Source organism: Danio rerio, chromosome 8, assembly GCF_049306965.1.
Source record: "Danio rerio strain Tuebingen ecotype United States chromosome 8, GRCz12tu, whole genome shotgun sequence".
Taxonomy (NCBI): Eukaryota; Metazoa; Chordata; class Actinopteri; order Cypriniformes; family Danionidae; genus Danio; species Danio rerio.
Genome location: NC_133183.1, coordinates 25,732,967 through 25,753,346, shown reverse-complemented (window position 1 = coordinate 25,753,346; position 20,380 = coordinate 25,732,967). Strand labels below are relative to the sequence as shown.

At 34.0% G+C, this 20,380-nt stretch overlaps 1 protein-coding gene across 3 annotated transcripts in view; it reads right to left on the bottom strand.

Moving 5' to 3' along the window:
• mapk14a (mitogen-activated protein kinase 14a) overlaps positions 1 to 20,380 on the bottom strand; it is a 33,179-nt gene that overhangs the window by 2,659 nt on the left and 10,140 nt on the right. The window contains exons 4-11 of one of the 3 annotated variants that reach the window (XR_012383817.1): positions 12,074 to 12,185; positions 11,826 to 11,855; positions 10,799 to 10,846; positions 10,576 to 10,690; positions 9,838 to 9,909; positions 7,987 to 8,942; positions 2,298 to 2,376; positions 54 to 227 (exon numbers count right to left, since the gene is read on the bottom strand). Coding sequence is in view for 2 of the 3 variants with exons in the window: in XM_005167061.5 (XP_005167118.1) it covers positions 54 to 227; positions 2,298 to 2,376; positions 8,863 to 8,942; positions 9,838 to 9,909; positions 10,576 to 10,690; positions 10,799 to 10,846; positions 11,826 to 11,855; positions 12,074 to 12,185 (710 nt within the window). In the remaining variant the exon portion in view is untranslated. 3 annotated transcript variants of the gene reach the window in all.

Below are 20,380 nucleotides of genomic sequence, written 5' to 3'. Positions count from 1 at the left end.
TGGTGGTTATTGTTGTTCATTGTACTCAGCAACTTAATTAAACTTCGACTCACGTTTCCACTCCTCAATATCCAGCTCTCGGCTCTCAAAGCTCTGGTCAAAAGGCTCTGCTTCGGGTTCATCATCCGGGTCATGATATTGGGCAAAGTATGGATGTGCCAGAGCCTCTGCTGCTGTAATCCGCTTATCAGTGTCCAAAACCAGCATTTTCTCCAAGAGGTCCACAGCTGCATACACGAAATATGAAAGTAAATGAACGATCGGCTCTATATTATCAAGCAAACTTACGGAAAAAAAACCCTACAAAAATAGGAATGATTTTATTGTCCAGTTTATTTTGTAATCAATGGAAAGCTAAATGTTTGTAGTTATTGATTGATCAATTTATTTTAAATGGACAGATATTAAATGTTTATTCAGCAGGAATCCCTTACATTGATTAAAAGTGATAAAAAATATATTGATCTTGTATTTTATTACGTATTTTCATCATTGATAATTACAGTACATAACTGGACTATTTCTTGATGATTATTCACCCATGTCGTTAGAATAAATTACATATTAAATTTAAAATAAGTTATTTTAAAATGTAATATTTCTCAATATTAATGAATTTTCTGCTTGTATTATATAAATGATCCTCACTGTACATCATAAGATTAAAATGATGGAAGCATATCAGTAGCAAAAAAAAGTAATATTTAGGTATATGTATGGTAATTATATTAATATAGTTATTTATAGTAAATATTTTAGCAATATGCAAAACTGTAATGCAATATGTAAAATGTCATGTATTTAATCATTTCAATTAGCATTCTGTAAGTTTCCTGCAAAATGAAAAATTATACAAATCACATTTGCCATATCCAATAATAGCTGCAATACGTAAATTACATATTTAAATGATTTAGAAGTTGCTAAACTGAATTAAAAAAGCATAACCCAAATTGAATTGATGTGTGTAACATACAAGTAAAAATTATGGCAAAATTACAATTTAAATGGTATTTGTCCTAACTGCAAAACTTGCCAGAGAAGCTTTGCGACAGCATATTTTCCATAACATTACAACTCTAGTGTACATTAAAATAATAGTTTACACTGAGTGCACTGTATATCATAATGTTGTAAAATAAAATATTATTAACAAGATATCCAATAGTTATTTTATTTAAAAAGGATACTGCTTATTTTCTACTTTTAATAAGAAAAACATGAAAAATATTTTATTTGTTTCCAAAAGTGCAAGTTGTGTCTAAAAAAATGTGTCTAAATTCAGTTGTTCAACATTGATGTACATTAAATAATCATAAATGGTAGATAGTGCATGTTTCCTTCAGTTATTTTAAATTCAAATAATGCACCCTTCATTCAAAGTGAACATATTTACTGTACAAAATTTGTTTGTAAACTATGAGAGAAAAAATTAAATTAAATAATCGTTTATTAATTGTAATCAAGTTAAAATGTTCAATTAATCGAAATTTTGATTTTAAGCCAAATCACCCAGCCCTATCAAGGGGCCAAATTCTGACTGAGGAAAGTTGAATGAGTTGGCCAGTTTTTTATTTGCTCATAGGATACAGTTTTTTTTTTAAAACAAGTTTTACTGGATTGAAATTTTTTCTTAATTGATAGATTTGACATTTGTATTTAAAATCAAGTATTTTTTCATATTTATTTTTTCGTTTTTTAATGCTAATCTCATAACAATATTTATAAAACTGGATTAACTTACAGTTTAAATCCAAATTTGTAAATAATTTCTTCATAGTAAAAAGTATGGTAAGCTCTTTGACAAAATTGTAGGAAATACTTTTGGTGCATCAAAAAAGTGTGGTTATGATCACCATCCGACAAGCTGATCCAGATTAGTGCTTAAATTGTCACTAAAATGTAGCACTGAATAGTAAATAAGGCGAATAACTGCAAAAAATGTCCACATTTTCAGAAAAAATAACCACCTCTTTCAATAGGCTGGCTACAGACCTAATATTTTACATATCAATTTGAGTAATGCATTTTCAGTTATAAAACTTATAAATTATTAAAATCTGTATATAATTGACATCTTAATACTGTGGTTGGAAATCACAAATGTAAATACTATTTTATTTTTTATTTTGAACCAAACATTGCACAGATCTTAAACGCACATTTAAATAAAGAAATACACTGCCATTTTACATCTTGCGTTGCAATTTTACAGATTATATTTTAAAATAAATTTTGCTATTTGTATTCCAATAACAAAATAGCCCTAGACATTTAAATTGTAGCATGTCTTTTACCTTGTGGATTTGCCCCGATAAACACATCTGCAAAATTCCTCTTGGGCATCTGAGGAAGTGAGCTGATGTAAGTACGAGCCTGTAAAAAGCAACAGGTGATCCATGAGCAGTTAGAATAAATGAAAATGCCAAAATATCAGACGTTTTTATTTAAGCTAATTAAAATTTGAGCTTGCTAGTAATTTTTGATAAGATCACCATGACAACTGCTTGTGTTTTGCACATACATTGCTAACCCTGTGAATAATAACATTGTGTTAGGTTAGTATGCAGTGCCTTTTGAATAATGCAGCAAACATTTGCAGAGGGATCCGTGCTGGAGATGACAGACAGTGATTTCAGCTCGCAGAGATGAGTGAAAACTGCATGAGGCTAGGCAGCAAGTGGACACCGCAAGAGAAAGTGGAGAAGTATTGAAAATGTACTAATGAATACGACAACAGTTTGTTATCGGTCCTGAATTTGATTAGATGCTTATAGATTTTTTTTACATCTACACAAAGCCAGAGCTTTCCCTTTCCATCCTTTTTTTCAATCCTGTTTGATTAAAGTTGTGTAAACTTGCCTAAAAAAATCGTCTGTTGTCTAAAAAAAAAAATTGCATACTCATGAAACTACTGAAACTGACTAAAAGTGGTGTAGTATACATGCCAAACCAGTATGTGGTGCTTTAATTCTGGCATAGAGATACAACAAAAAAACGACGACAATGACAGTTGAGACATAGCCCGATGAAAATTTCAAAATATACAGATTTGCAAAATATAAAGGCCAACATCTTTAGAATAATCCACTTTTGCACCAGGTAAAAAAAAAAACAAAAAAAAAAAACAAAAAAAAAAAAATCTGCAAAACGCTGGATCCACCTGGATGAAATGCCTATACAATAAAAAACTATTTTGTGCCTACATCGAAATGCATTTCTCTGTAATGAGGGTCTTGGTTCATCAGCCCCGGAATGTTTTCCTGTTTTAATCACGCTTCTGGTCTCAGTTTCCAACATTCAGGAACTTTGTAATTGTAGTTTAATTAGAAGACCATTATTTATATTTGCTTCATGAACACTCAGACCAGGGTTTCTCTCAACAGAGAAAAATCAAAAAGAGGAACATTAAGCGGAGTGATTGCACAACAAATAAATGTTTACTAGGAAAATTCAACTACAATCCTTGCGATATTGCAATTGTAGTCTTTTTTTTTTTTTTTTTTTAAAGTCCCCAAGAAATCAAAACTGACCATATGACTTTGTTAGCTCACAGTTTTGTGTAAAACAATTCATCCGTGCATGTCATCAACAAAAAATAGTGTGCCCGTGTAATCTGTAATTGGAATCTAAAAATGCACTTCCTGTTTGTTTTCAGTTAAATTCTCAGATTGCGTGATTTTTAGGTAATGGGTGTGGCTAACATTTAGACACACCCCTCAAACTGTCAGTTGACAACAAACAAAAATGATAAGCAGGGGTCCGGTCTTCGTACCTTGCTTATATGATCTTAGATGATTTGGCAGATCCTGGATCTGTTCATCTTGATTACCGATCTCTGGCTAATTTGGTTCTTCAAACAAGTTTGTGAATCAGATTAGAATGTCAGGATGAACTGATTTTAAGAACAGATCTATCGATCCTCGAAATCGTGATCAGCAACGCAGCGATTGGCTGACGGCACAGCAGCGTAATGACATCATCTGATTCATATTCAATTAGCCATGTGAGCAAAATTACATCAAATTCGCAGTAAACGGTTTGTTAAATATGACACGCAACAACTTTACACCTTGTTGTGGGCTGCATGCTTGACCCTTTCATGCGTCAAAAGCAGTTTATTTAGTTTTACAGTTAGAGCGGATTTTTCTTATTATTGTAGCCAAAGTAGTATTATTGTAGCTGTTTTTTTAATTGGATGTTTACAAAAGCATTTTGATATTGGTAAAGGCATCTGCAACTTTTATGAAGCATCAAATCACCGTCAATTAACTGTCAAAACATGTTCATGACTGCATAAATGTGTTATTGCTTTAAAAAAATGTCTATTTTCACACACAATTTGTACTCAAGCGATCTAAAAAGTTCATAGCAATAGGTTTTCTCTTTGCACCACCAGGTGGCAATCTTTGTACTTTCATTTTGTTGGTGCAGATTGCATAAGTTTTATTAATATAAATATAAAACTTTATTTATTTTCTTTATAACTATAACTTTATATGTATAGTTTAAAAACATTTACTAATTTCCCAAGAGTATATAACTACTACTGTAAGAAAATATTAGAATTTGGTACATACTTTCTGTATTGTCTTTGCTTGAACTGAGCCGATCTAATCCTGTTTATACGAATTGAACCTGCTCCAGATCAGGTTTGCGCAAGCAGAACTGTTGCTATGACAACAACTCTCGGATCAGCTTTGAAGAACGAAATGATCCTGGATCATGTCAAATCGTCAATATCCAAATCCAGCTAACTGAGTAATCTAAATACAAAGATCGGACCCCAGGAGTCTGTTGTAAAAACTCTCTTCAATCCCTTTTCCCGATCTTTCTGAATGACATGCCTAACATGACATTTCTCTAGGAACTACGTCACAATATGAAAGAAAATACAGGTCACAGCTTTCGGTTAATTGGGGCTTTAATGAGGCAATGCTCTAAATGGAGCCAATATTTCCAAAGAGAGATTTTTGACTGCATCTGAAATCACATGCTTACCTACTATAGTAACTAAAATACACTTAAACTGGCCAGTCTGAATTCAGTGTTCATAAAATAAAGTAATAAAAACCAAAAGTAGGCACTTGCATGACTTTGTTCATTTCAGCAAAAAGCCATTTCTGATTTTTTTGACAAATGTATTTTCAAAGAGCCATGGGGATATATTCTACTACATAATGTATATATACTACTGAGGTTACCATAGACACGCAAGTTGTTTGTCCTTCATTGGTGTCGCAATTCAAGTTTATCCACAGTTCCGCACACATGCATTGGTCTAAACATCCTTTTGTCATTCATCTTGTTATAAAAATACAATAAAAAGGGGATTTTAATTGTATTTTCAACAGGAAACTTTTTTTAAATAAAGACGGAGAGCAACTTATTTTTAGGCCAAAGAGCCACATGTGGCTCACAAGCCATTGGTTTCCTACCACTGGCCTAGTTTATACTTTACTTTGACAGTAGCTGTCTCTCAATTTCGAAACTGAAGAAAAAAATGTGACAAATTCAAAGGGCGTCTGCCTTATCGCAGTGTGACGAAGACTGTCTCAATTTGAAGGATCCTTCAAATGTAGCTTTAAATGTGTCCTTTGTTTTTCTGGTAATGAAAGATATGACCTTGAACATCTTCATTCATTAATCTTGATAACAACAGAATGATAAAAAAAGGATGTTTTTAAAAGGAAATTCTGCATTTTTTTTAATGTATGGATTAAATACCTATATAAGCTCTAAACAGTGTTTCGGCAGGTTTCACCAAGTTAAATTTAAGACTTTAAGACATTTTAAGACCATTATGAATTAAATTTTAGACTCGTACAGGGCTAAACACTAAGGATTTTTTTTATATTAGAAGAGATTTTCACTTGCCCTACAAAAAAAATTATACATAATATTAATTATAATTGAATACATTTAATTATACAATAATAATAATAAACTTATTAATAAAAATATAGGTCTGGAAAATAATTAAAGCATTACAGCAAATAAAGTTAAAAATTTACTTTTTAAAAAAAAAGTTAAAAGTTTTATTAAGATGGATTGTTGGTGATTGTATGGGTGTTGGCCAGATTGGATAGCTATACATGAACAACTTGTTAAAAAAGATTTAAGACATACAACACAATATTTCAGTGGATTTAAGACTTTAAGGGCTCGTTAGTCTAGTTCCTATTTTAGTTCTTGAGATTGAAGACATTTTAAGACTTTAAAATCTCTCAGATACCCTGCATAAAGTCAGTACAAACGTTACTGCCACTAATTATTGACAGTTACAATGGTTGCTAGGTAACAAAATCAGTCATCAATATGCTTAACCATCTAATTTCCTAACGATGCGTCCTAAATAGCATACTTGTCCTATGCCGTTTTGTAGCATAAATTTTGCAAATAATGCATTTACACAGAAAATTCAAAAAAGGATAAGTGCAGTGTAAATACCCAGTCGATGCACTGATTCAACTGATTAAAACAAAAAGAGAGAGAAAAAAAAGTGGAAAGTTGATACCCAAATGCACTAAGTGCTCACAGATTTGCTCATATGGTGAAAGGGGAGGAGCTACAGGGCGCAGAGGTTGGGTTACTTTATTTATTTTGGATTTTAAAAGCTAAATTCTCCAATATAAGTATTTATGCTGCCGCCTGGTGATGAATGCAGTTATACTGATACTATTGAGTAGTTTGGTCATTTATTTCACTAATTTAACATTGCCAGGAAATGGCTTGAATTACCATATAGCAAAAGTAGTACATGTGCATGGTGTACTGTAAAGTGTGTCATATGACGCAACTAACATTTAGCTGGATTTCGAAAGAACTTCTGAATTCAGGCGCAGCTTATTTCTCGAATGCATTCATATTACACAGAACATTTTATAGCAGTTTATTTGAATAAGCATCTACTTAGTATGCAAATAGGACATCGACACCGTACTAACGTTTTTGACTCTATACACCAACACGATGGATTTGAAATTAAACAAACAAAATGTGCTTTAATTGCAGACAGTCAGCTTTAATTTGAGGGTATTTACATGCAAATCAGGTGAATGCAGTTTGCATAAGTGACTCCCACTTTTTTTTAGTTTGTTGAGCCTCAAAAACAGGAAGGCCAGATTAGAGTTCTAAAAAAGCCTTCATAGTGCTGGTACATCACCCTATAGACAGATGAGATCAAGATTAACCTTTACCAGAGTGATGGGAAAATAAGAGTAAGGAGAAGGAAAGGAACTGTTCACGATTCTCATCAGTAAAGCATGGTAGTGGTAGTGTCAAAGAGTGGGCATGTATGGTTGCCTATGGAACTGGTTCTCTTGTTTTAATTGATGACATAAGCAGCAAAATTCATTTTGAAGTGTTTCCGCCAATATTATCTGCTCATATTCAGCCATATGCTTCAGAACTCATTGGACGGCGCTTCACAGAGCAGATGTTATGCACTGGCCAAGTCAATCCCCTAACCTGAATCCGATCAGGCATGCATTTCACTTTCTGAAGACAAAACGGAAGGGAAAATGCCCCAAGAACAAGCAGGAACTGAAGACAGATTCTGTAGAGGCTTGGCAGAGCACCACCACGGATTAAACCCAGCGACTGGTGATGTCTATGTGTTCCAGACTTCAGGCTGTGGTTGACTGCGAAGGATTTGTAACCAATTATTAAAAAGTGAAAGTTTTCTTTATGATTAGAATTTTGTCCAACTACTTTTGGTCCCTTAATAAGTGAGAGGCACATATGCAAACTGTTGTAATTCCTACAGTGTTCACCTGATTTGGATGTAAATACCCTCAAATTAAAGCTGACAGTCTGCAGTCATTTCATTTCAAACCCATTGTGTTGGTGTATAGAGCCAAAAATGTTTGACTTGTGTCAATGTCCCAATGTTTATGGACCTGACTGTATGTGATAATAAATGGGCATGATGGGTATTCTGCAAACAGAATACACAGCGAGCCACAGGGGCCACAGCGAGCTCACCTCATGGCTAGGCATCCTGCTTATTAGAGAGGAAGGAGGAGTTCCTGTAAGTCGCATTATCTGCTGAAGCTGGTTTATATCTTTGAAGGCCGTGTCAAGGAGCTCACGATCAACAAATTTAGTGTATCACAAATCTATATACTAAATGCATATCTGTCAAAAATGATCTGGACATGATTGTGTGATTCTCCATTGCTCTAAGCAGAAAGACAGGAATGAAAATACAAAGAGACAGGAGAGAAGTGGCATGCAAACTGTTTTCACAAACAGCACAGAAGAATGTCATGCTTTGAATAGCAAAAGATAGTGTTACAATCAGAAATGCAGCAGAAATCAGCATTGCTGGAAGACAAAAATCAGGCAGGTTAATTTCGGTTAAGACGCCAAGATTCAATTCCAAACAGATGCCCAGATCGATCAATCACCAATCTAAAAGTGAAGTCAATGTTTAGTTGGAAAACAGTGGAAAAAACTTTTAAATGAGTGACCTCAATCACAAACACGATCACCACACATCAGTGAAAATAGAACAAAAGCTGTTAGCTGCTTAACCAAATGCAATGTTTAAGAAACCAATTTAATTTCTTTAACACAGAATGACCATTCCATAAGTAGTTTTGCAGCAGGTCCAAGATGGTCTACCAGTTTACTATCTTTTTTTGGAAAGGAATCACTACATTCATTTGGCAATGACGTATTAGGATGATCAAATGTGACAATAAGACTATACTATAAAAGACTGGAGTAAACATTCCTGGACTAGATGAAAAGCCATTTCAAAGCACAGCTGCTGGCTTAAAATGGATTTTCCATTTTTGAAAATTGACACACAGGCATCTTTAGCAAGTACACACTCCCTAAATATATCAAACTCACAGACTCTGATGATATTTTCATTAGCAGCCCGGGTCCTGGAGTCCCAACCAAAAGCATAATGAGCTTCAACTGATCGATGTCTAGTAAAATAAGATAAAGGAAAACTAGTGTGGCTTAACAATGAACACGCCACAAAATTTTAAACCTTATTTGGGTTTTATGTGAAGAGTTCAGATGCAAAAACCTCTTAGTGCCATCTGAAATAAGCATTTTTCTATGGTCACCGTATGTAGATTCAGCAATTTCACTTTTATTTTCACTTTTTGTTGCCTTTAAAGTGAAATAACTGAACATGAACATAGGAGAATGCTTATTTTTGAAGAATAATTTAAAGGGAACTTAGAGGTTTTCACATTCATGCGTACTTAAAAACAGGAAAGCAAAGAAGCTTCAGTCATATCTGTGAAAAGACGTGCAAGCTGGTAAAAATAGCACACGTTAAACATTTTCAGCCTGCCCAGAAAAAGCAAGTCAGAAGAAGCAGCCGCACAGGTGTGCACTGCCTGCGAGAAGGGGAAAATATTTGGCAAGTATATCTGTTCCTTAGGGTGTGGAGCTGGATACAAGAGTGGCAAATATGCAAAGCCGAGGGAGGAAAATACACTGCAAGAGCTGAAATATGATAAGATTTGTCATTGGGGAAAAAAGCGGAAAAAGAGAGAAAGAAGCATGTAATTTCCTGCAAGGACATTTATTCCATACTCATAATGATGAATCAAAATTCCTTCAAAATCACTGTTGCGTCTTGAGGCACAGCTCGAAGGCGGAGCTTAAGCAAGAAGGACAAAAGTTCAGAGTAAGACAAGATAGACAGTGTTGCCAATGCAGACAAACAGAATGAAATGAAAAGTTAAAAACATTCATCTAATATTTCTAAAAACACTTAATTGTGGCCATTTGTGGCTCATAGCAGTGGTGTGGTTTACGGAGCGTGTTTAGCAGGTCAGCGAAGGGGAAATTAGAGGAAAAGGATACGATCGGTGCCAGGGAACAGAGTCCTGCCCGTCAGCAGCTCAGCCATGATGCAGCCCACTGACCAAATGTCCACTGAAAACAAATCAAGAAACAGCATTAGTGGAGAGGCAGCAAACACACATGCACTTTATTGTGTCCTGACCAAACTATCTCGTCACCCACAATTTGAAAAGCAATCTAATTGGAGATGATTTAAAAAATAAATATATGTTAACAGGCTAATAAAAGTTTTCTTCAGGAGTACTTAAGTTTGGAAAATGTAGAGACTTTTATTGATGAATACCAATTGAACTGACTACATTAGATGCCATCACACCATATACCCCTAACTAAAATATGAGAAACCTAAATGCATTTTAGACTAAATAATTTGTACAACTTTAATACTTCAGTTAAAACATTTACAGTTCTAAAAGGTCAATAAATCAATTAAAACACATTTTATTCACTAAATAATCCTGAAAAAAAGCTCCACAACAATAATAGATAGTGACCGGAAACATTTATTGACCATTAGAATAGTATCTTAAAAATATATTACATCTATTAAAACAAGTTAACTTGAATTAGTATTTTACCTAGTAATTTACTATTTATTTGAATCATTTCTGATCAAATTAATGGGAGCATTAAACTGCTTTCAAAAACATTACAAAAGGGTTCTCTAAAAAGCCTTTCCTCCCCTGATGGCTGATCAAAATGTGAAGATTTGTGATGTATCAGATGTAGTTGTGTTACCCGTCACGTTGTAGTGCATCCAGTTGAGCATGATCTCAGGGGCACGATACCACCTTGTGGCCACATACCCAGTCATCTCATCATCTGTGTGTCGAGCCAAGCCAAAGTCAAGAATCTGAGATTGCAAGAAAGAGAGTTGAGACACTGTTAATAACAATTAAATTGCGAGTACCCACACTACTAACAAATGTATAAAAAAACATGAAATATCTGACTAACTCACCTTGAGTTCACAGTCTTCATTTACTGCCAGATTACTGGGTTTCAAATCCTGGAAAACAATTTGTAAATATAACTACACTTTCTCATTTTATGATTCGTTGAGAAGTCAAGACTAAATGTTTTAAAGGAATATCTGCAGTAATTTAAAATTACTACAGACAAAAAACAACATGTTTCTCAGTTTATAAAAACAAATGCATGCATTTAAATATGAATTCACAGACATTAGCACTTCTGAAAACAAAAAAAAAGTTGTTTTTTTTTGAGCTGTAAGCATCTCAATCTTTTTAATTTGTGCTCCTTTTCTAAATAAATTTGAGCTTTTGTTATTTTTAACTAGCATCTAACTTCCAGAAACAAGAGTGAAAAATCAATAATGGCAACTGAAATTGTGTGAACAAGCTGTTGTTATCAGAAAAATACTAAAATCACTTAGTTTGAACCTGGTCTAGATGTATTTATTGTAGTGATGAACTCATTGCTATTGGCTAGTAAATGCTTATTAATACTAATTATATCTTTTTTTTAGATATAAATATAGAAATATTACCAATATATTTTACGAGATGAGGATTTTGACTAGTGTCATACATGTCACACAAATCATGCGCTTGACAAAGTTTTTCACTATTCCACTACAAAAACAACAGAATTTCAAACTGCCCACAAATAAAAAATAAATAAATTATTTTTATATTTATTTGGCCTCTACATCGTTTATCAGATATTGTAAAAAAATTCCATATCAGTTTTTTATACATCACAAATTGTAGAATTAGTTTGTTATTTTCCATGACAACCATCAATGTCATAAACGTCAGAGGATATCAGGCTGAAAATAACTTAAAAATCTCCCAAATCGAATTAATTTCTAGCAATCTTTAGTTTTAGTCTTACACAAAAACAGGCCTGGGCTTGTAATATTTTGATGCCAGGAAGAACTGACTCCATGGGGCAGCACAGACTGAATTTCTGAGGGGAAAAAAGCCTGCAGGCCATTCCTCATGTGTCCGAGTTGCAACACTTACCCTGTGAATTATGTCAGCTGAATGGATGTACTGGTAAAAAAACAAGAAAAACAGAAATTAAAACAAAAAAAAATGCAAGGTCAGCATTAAACTACACACTTAAAACAGGTCACGTATTTGTCTAGATAATATCATTTCGTCATTGTTGTGAACACAACACTTCTCACTCCATTGCTATTTTTCCTTCTTTTCCTAGGAGTTGACATTCTTGTTTGAGTTAGTCAGAGGATTGAAAAGTGCAGTTTCACCTTTAGTCCTCTCAGTATCTGGTAAATGAGGAACTGGACGTGATCGTCGGTCAGTTTCTGACACTTTACGATGTTATTCAGGTCAGCGCCCATAAGGTGAGTCACCAGGTACCTGCCAATAAGAGCACAAGAAGAATGTTACTCTCCTGCCAATTGTTAAGCTGCTGCTGGGAGTGACGGCACCACCTCAAATAAAGAGAACATCAAGTTCTGTTTTCATTAAACAGATGTGTGTTACTTTGCTGACTATGCTTCTAAAAAAAACTAAAGTGTAACTACTAACTGTCACGATCAGGATGTGCCACCGGATCCGTTTTTATGAGTAGCTGCTTGCACTTTTTTTGAAGACTATTTTTAGGATTGTGACAGAAAAAAAACAAAAGGGAGATAAACACTAGGGGTATTGAAAACACATCAATATTTCCCTTACAATAATGAATAAATACTTCTGATTAGGGCTGCACGATTTTGGAAAAATCAAAATTGCGATGTTTTGTTCTGCTGTGATATATATTATGATATGAGAATAACTTTACCAGATGACTTGAATACTTCTATTTGCAAAGATTTCATTCATTCGGATTGACTAGGGTGATCAAGTCTTTTCTCTGCCGTACATTTGAATAACATCTAAAAAAAATAATAAACATTTATAAATATGACAGAGGACAAACAAAGGTTCAATAAACAGTGTGTGTGGTTTTCTGGTCTAACAATAAGAAAAATACAAAAAGAAAATGATCAAACTTAAAATAACCTGGTCATCATCGTATATTGTAAATAATCTAATCCAGGGATATGACTATTGTGAATACACATATTGAGACAGATGCTCAAATGACATATTGTTCAGCCCTACTTCTGATGCTTCTTTCTTTACTTTTATTCATTCTTTTCCCCATTCATTGATAGTCCCCAAGGTCACAGAACCAGTCCAAGAACAGGTTTCAGCTTTATTATTTAAATCATTTTTAATTATATTTTTTAAATCCCTGTTAATACCGAGCACCAAACTACCCCATAAGACTGATTTTTTTTTTTAATTATGTGACACCCAAGTAAATAAGCTAAAACAAAAATAAATAGCATATTTCGCTAAATGAACAGATTTATTGTGTTGCAATTAGAAAACCATATTAATATTATTAATTCTTTTCAATTTTAATATTATGTTAAAAGAGATTTTCTTCATGAGTATATTTTAGTTTGGAAAATTTAGAGACATATTTAATTTATGCATTACAATTTAACCAAAATCTCTCAGATTGTAGAGGATGAATCTAAAAATTACATAGTAACTAAATGCAATTTTAGATGACTAAAAAAATGTAAACCTGAAGAGAATTTTTAGTTGAAAGACTTTGGAAAATGTACATTTCACAACTAAAAATACATATACACATTGACAGTATTTAATTTCTTCAAAAGCATTGAAAACTTACACACCTTGGACCTTTTTTGAACAAATAAATATACAATGTTTTCTTTAAAAAGTACCACCATACTTAATTGCTCGACTAGTAACAGAAGCAGGTTAACAAAGTTACATTTTAAGAATTCATCCTTTGATTTTACTAATGTGAGACCATATTTAGACCACTGCACCTGGTCACATTGTCATAGTATATTCAAGCACATCAACAATCATAATCTTGATCTTGACCCATCAGCTCATGTTACTGCAGTCTAAACTCCGGCAGAACTGACTCTCAGCCAGAGGGTGGAGCTTCAGGTCAAACTGAGGCACTGTGCTGCGGCACACAGCAGAGCTTAAAATAAGCCCTACTTAATCCCAGAAACACTCTCCACCCAATAGACATGCTCTCAGCATTATAGATCATCAACAAATACATCCAACCCCCAACGATTTAGGAGAAAAACACAGATTATAGACAACAACAAAAGTCAAACATGCTTCTACACTGGCCACCACTAATATTGAATTCCTCGGTGAATAAATAATGTCTGCACACAATCAAAAATATCAATATTTTTGTTAAATGTATTGGTTTGCTTAAATTAAGTACATCTAAGTGACGAGAAACAGAAAATTGTTCAACTATTACAACAAACTGTTTCTCAGGGCTTTACAGACAAAGAAATATCCTGGCCAAATTCATTAAGTCTTTTATCTCAATAGATGAACGCAGAGAACAGAGTTGCGATTTGTGGCAAAAGGTTGTTGAGCTTTACAAAGCTGCAAGAAAAAACTCTGAAAATGCCATTTCCACCATTAGGGTGAACATTGGGAAATTCCAGTCAACTGTAAATGTTAAGAATCAGTCTCTGAAAGAGGATGTGTCCACCTTGCCCAAACTCAGAGTTAGGAGGATGGTTTAAAGGCTAATAAAAAAAAAATTTTAAAAGAAAAGAAAGAAAGTCAGCTGTAGGCATGGGACGATAACCGGTTTAAAGGTTTTCTGTGATTTGGAAAAGTCAAAACCACTTACATTTTTAGTTATATCATTCGTACAATATATATGAACGTTTTTTTTTATTTTTTTTATGGGAGTATAAAAAAGCATTTATTTAGTTTTTATGGTAACAGTATCTCCACCAGAAAAAGAAATATCCGCATCAAAATCTACTGGTCAGCCCATAAAAAACAAATTGCTTATGCACTGCTTAAGTGCAGTGGCTTTACTTTATATCCAAAGAAAAGAAAGATCTCTCCAAAAATGCCTTTCCAAAGTTGTAAAGGAAAATGTGTTTTTGAAACTAAGGATTTACTTGAATTATTCTGTCATTATCCTGTCATGTTTACTGTGCAAAAATACTTGTAATGCTTCATAAAATAAAATATTTACAATATTTATATAATATAACATATATTTATAATATATGTGTTCAAAAAGGGAAAAAAAGTTTTATTTTTTACATAGACATTCAAAAAAGAACCTATTTTTAAGAGCAGTTATCGCAATACTGTGGTATCTTGAAACAGTGATATTTCTAAGACTATCAAACTGTCAGAATCCAATACCGGCCCATGTCTAGTGAGCTGAAGAATGGCATAAGTTAGTTGGGTCTTAAAGTCAAAAAAATCTCCAAAACTATAATTCTAAATCACTCCAAATATCAAGAAAAAAAAGTCTGAACCCTTAAAAAAAATTTAAAGGAAAACACTACAGTCCAACACGATTAATATTACAGCAGTAATGTAATAATAAGTGTCCCCCAAAGCGCTTTTTCTCGGGACATCAGAAACAACATATTTGTTTTCAATGACCACGCTGCTTATTAGAAGTCCAACAGCATGATAAGGTGGTGAGCATCCGTTTCATGTAAAATGCTGTCTGCCCAGCAGTTTTTAAATGAGTTGGCCTTTGGAGTGTGTTTAACTCAGAGTTAAACAGAAAAAGAGCTAAGCAAAAGCATTTCTGGAAGAACACAGGCATTTTCAGCTGCTTTGGTGGACATGCGCTCTGCCAGTCTGGATAGTGGGAGTGCGCTGATGAAGTGACCTTTCTGTATGAACAGGGTACACGGAGGTATGCAAATCCACATCTTGACAGACAGGTTGAACAGCCTTGTAATGTCTGAACCAACATTTTTTTTTCCTTGCCTTTCTCAGATAAAGACTTATTTATATTATACATGAATAAATTTGACAACATACATGAGTGCTGTTGAGATGTGGACACTTTAATCCAGCATATCAAAAAATGCTTTCGAGTTAAATCACTAGGGATGCCACAATAATCATTATAAAATGTAATCGTTCAGCACAACCTCCCAGGTTCAAAGTGCATATGAAAATTGTTTTGTTATTTTTGGTTTTGCAATAAATGTACAAAATAAACATTTTGCATCTTTCCAATGCATACTTGTTTCCGTCATGAAAATACGCAGGCAAAGGCTGAACTACATGGCACAGGAGATTGCTTGCAGTCCACTCAGCAGCCAATGAGCTTGCTCCTCTGCATTTTAAATGCCTCAGTATTGTTTTACACTAGCATGTGCAATGCGTTTTTTCAAAGACCCTTCACCACCTGTTTAGATCTGCTACGGGGGGTTACATATGTATTTTGTTTGCAGCAGCACATTACATTCTCATACTGCATGTCAGTAAATATACTGGCAGTAGCAAGTCTCATTACTTCCTCTGCCATAATTATCAAAGCAGCAGCATAGCAGACATACGCCACCATGACCAAACATCAATTTCCATATACATATTATTACCATACTAAAATGTACATACATTTGCTATCATACTACACTGATTAACATAATAAATAAATTTAAATAACTTCATTTACACTAAATCACTTATGTAAACTCAGAGTGCCTTAAGTTCAGTCATTTGCAGCATTATTTTTAACCAGGTTGGACAGTGTGTGAGTCCACATGGGACCAAAAGCACACAATATACGCAACCATCCATGTTTGAATTCATTTAAGCTTCTGTTATTTAAACGCTGAACACAAAAGCTCGAAGAGTAATCATGCTAAATATTTGAGAAGTGCCTTATCTGAACAGGTGAATGAATATTACAACAATTTAGTTTTGTTTCTAAATGGCAAAACTCCTTATAACTCGCAAAAATAATTATGTGAACATGCCTGACAAGATGACCATTTGGTTGGTTATGCCTTAGAACACACGCATTGGGGTGCTCATTTCGGTTAATGTTGCTAACTGACAACCGCCCGTTAATCGCTTATTAACGGTTAGCTGGTCAGATTACTATTAAATTATTATAAACATTTTTAAAACAAATTGACGTGTCTATTGTGTCTGACACATTAAATATTACATTTTAAAATGCTGATTTATTTTAACATGCTAGCATATTAATAACAGAACATAACAACACCTGCAGTGTTTCCGATAGCATAGAAAAAAACTGAATAAACTAAATAAATGAATAAAATAAATAGACCTGCCCTGAATTTTTTTCCACTTAAATGATTCATTTAGATTACAAAACGAAAACACTGACTGATTCTTTTTAAGAACCGGCATTGGTTGTTTTGTTTTTTTTCAATCATATGTTTTTTTCTTCCGTCAAATAAAAATAGCAGACTTCCTCAATTCGCTCGCTCCACAAAAAATATGCATTAATTTAATGCCCCGCTGTTATTAATATATCACAAAACCTTTTTACATTTTTAATAGAAATCTTTATTTTAAAGATTATTTCTTGCTATATGGTTTCCTCTCTCACTCACGGTTCAAGTGTGCGCGCTTCGTGATGAAAGACAAGGACAAGACTTATTGCTTTGACTGTTGTTTAAATATGATATTGCATTAATTTGCATACATGCTTTACAAGCTGTAAAATAAAAAGTAAAGCCTATTTGTTGTGTTTATGACGCAGATCCAGGAGGCGATCAGCATCAGCGCAGGTTTGGCATCAACTCATCTCTATCAAACAGCAATATTCTCCTTCCACTTTGCTTCTTTGGCAAATATGTCAGAAGGCACGTGTGGTCATACGTTATCATCCCGCAAGTTTACAAATGTCGTGCAGTTGAACAAGGGGCCGATCACAGCAAACGTGCTTTTCCGTTCCAAAAACGCGAAGCACACCTCACTGCCTTTTAGCGCGGCCCTCTTTTTTGTCACTATGAAACGACTGAATCAGCTGGGTATTGAGCTCAAGAGTGTTTCTATCTATGTTGTTACAATTGTATTATTTAATAATATTGTGATATTCAAGATTTGTAAATTCATACAGCTCTGGATAACTTGAAACAGCGAGCAGTCTCTCCTACATCTATTCTCTGTAGTTGTCTTGACAACACAAACTGCAGCTCTGGGATGAGCCGAGTGCAAAACACTTGCAGCTGTTAGTAAACCATTCAAATGATGCCCCTCTTAACGCAAAAAAAGAAATGCATTCAATCGGCCCCTGCATCCAAACAAAAAATATGTAAAATTATATTTTTTAATTGTTTAACGGATACCATTAATCGGTTACAAACGCACCTTTTCAGTTGACGGTTAATCGTTTTTTTTTTGAGCATCCCTACACAGGCATCAAAAAGTTTCCTCAGTGTGTAGAATCTTGAAGTGAAAACAAATTGACAAAATAGCTGTTGTAACTTCAATAAACTTTAACCTTCATTTTAATTTGACTGTAAATAAAATAAATGTATATGTAAAATAATTTAAATGTAATTCTACAGCACATTGTGTTCTGCTTCCCGACTGGCTGTAGACTACTGTCAATCATTCTACTCTGTGCAGTGTCTGCTGTACAGTACAGAATGCGTTCAGCTTGGCAAATTCACATAAATCTTTGATCAACAGCAGTGTGACTCAAGTGCTGTACTGTATGTTTGCAAATTTTCAACCCACAACGAAACACTCAGCACTTTCAAAGGCACTTGCAGTAGCACCCAAAAGCTAGAGGAAGATGCTAACCATCACACAAAAAGTTGAGCTTTAGGACATGCTAAAGGAAGGTAGAAGTTGTGCTGCTGTAGGACGGCATTACACATAAACAAATGAAGATCAAACGGTTTTGATCTTTGGTTATATTCATTCTATAATACTGGACTTATTTTTTTACGAAGGTTTGAACTTTGAGAGGATTTAAACGAGAGAAAAGTGTGAAAATAATAATGTCTGTCTGAGAACAGTGTATTATGTGTGTAGAGAGGGGTTTTACAGCCTTAAAACATCTATAATAATTGTAAAAAATAAAGTTGACTACTTGGCGGATTTTACCAATTGCGGATTATTTTTGGATTGTAACTCCTGCAAATAACAAGGGACCACTATACGCCATACAGTGTTATACTGGACTATATTATATTTTAGATTGTAACTCCTGCGAATAATACTGGATTATATTATACAGTTTCTTTACTTCAAACTCCTGTTATATACCAAAAAATACCAGAGAAGCACACTTTATTTTAATGTTATTTTTCTATATTGTATTAATTTGTGCTTTTTGCTTGTAAATTGATTGTTTTCTTTATCTAACAATGTTGTACACCCAACCGTTCTGAAACCATGACCCCAAAACCATGATACAAACAGTCTGTATCCTGGCTCCCCTACAAATAACCTACCCTGACTTACATAAGTAATGAGCCTTCTTTGCTTATAATTACCAAAGGTGGCAATATCAGTGGACTAGGACACATATACTGTGCCACCTTAATGTACCTATATTCCCTGACAAAAACACTTCTGTTAGCTTCAGCAGCGGAAGAAGGACAGATGCCCTTCATACATCACTGTGCGTCATGTCTATTTTTGGCAGCAAAATCGATGTTAAGTCACTGCCGCATCTGGTTTTACAACCTGGCTGTATCCTTAGCATTCCCCACTAACCTACCGCTGCTAGGCTGGAGCCAGGCAGCACAAAACACTCAGCATTTGCAGAAACCCGAAGCTCCATAAAACCTTGAAAGCTTAAAAACATTATAATCACCTACTAAAGAGCACAGGATGAATAATGCATTTTGGTTTAATACGCAAGACATAAGGATTAAATATACAAAGTGAAGATAATGAAGCAGTACTAAAGGACGTGTCACGATTCATCAAAAATAAATTGGTCTCATTTAAGCAACGCGGTTGTTTACAAAGAAGCCTCTGATGTGTCTGCCATCATGTCACACCTTCAGTTGGCTTGCACATCCTTCTATTTTTGGTTGTTGTAACCACTTCAGTTTGCTAGGTGTAATAAATAGTTTTTGAATTCATTTCAGCATAACAGAAGTCTCATTTTGCTTACCACAGCTGCATTGAAACACAGCAAAAACAGTAATATTGTAAAATTATACATATATAGATATATTTAACACTTATCCAGTCAGTGTTCCTTCAAAAATCTTTTTAATTAGCGGTTCAAACATTTCTATTATCATTTTTAAAAATTATTATTCTAATACTGTTTAACAATCAAATGTGTTTTTTAATTAAAGCCACATCCGCAACAAATGCTATTTTCACGGCAGGAACCTTTCAACAATAAATATACAATTTAAAATCAACAAACAAATGAATACATAAATTAAATAAGATTTTTAGTGTTCGTGCATGATAAAAATTCTAAAATCTTCTCTGGTTTCACTTTGTAAAAAATGTCCTTAGAGTTCATTTCATAAAATATCTTCTGGAATCATCAAAAGCAGGACAATCCAGTAAAATGTGTTCTATAGTAAGGGGAGTTTTGCAGAGTAATGTTTTCACCTTGGAGCAAAAAAACCATGTGTTATTCTTGTATGCTCACTATGACACCTGGTAAAAACTACTTGATCAAATCTATTCTTAAAATGTCTTAAAATTCTGTGTGAGATTTCAGGTTGGGTTTCATGTAATTTATTATTTTCCAATGCATC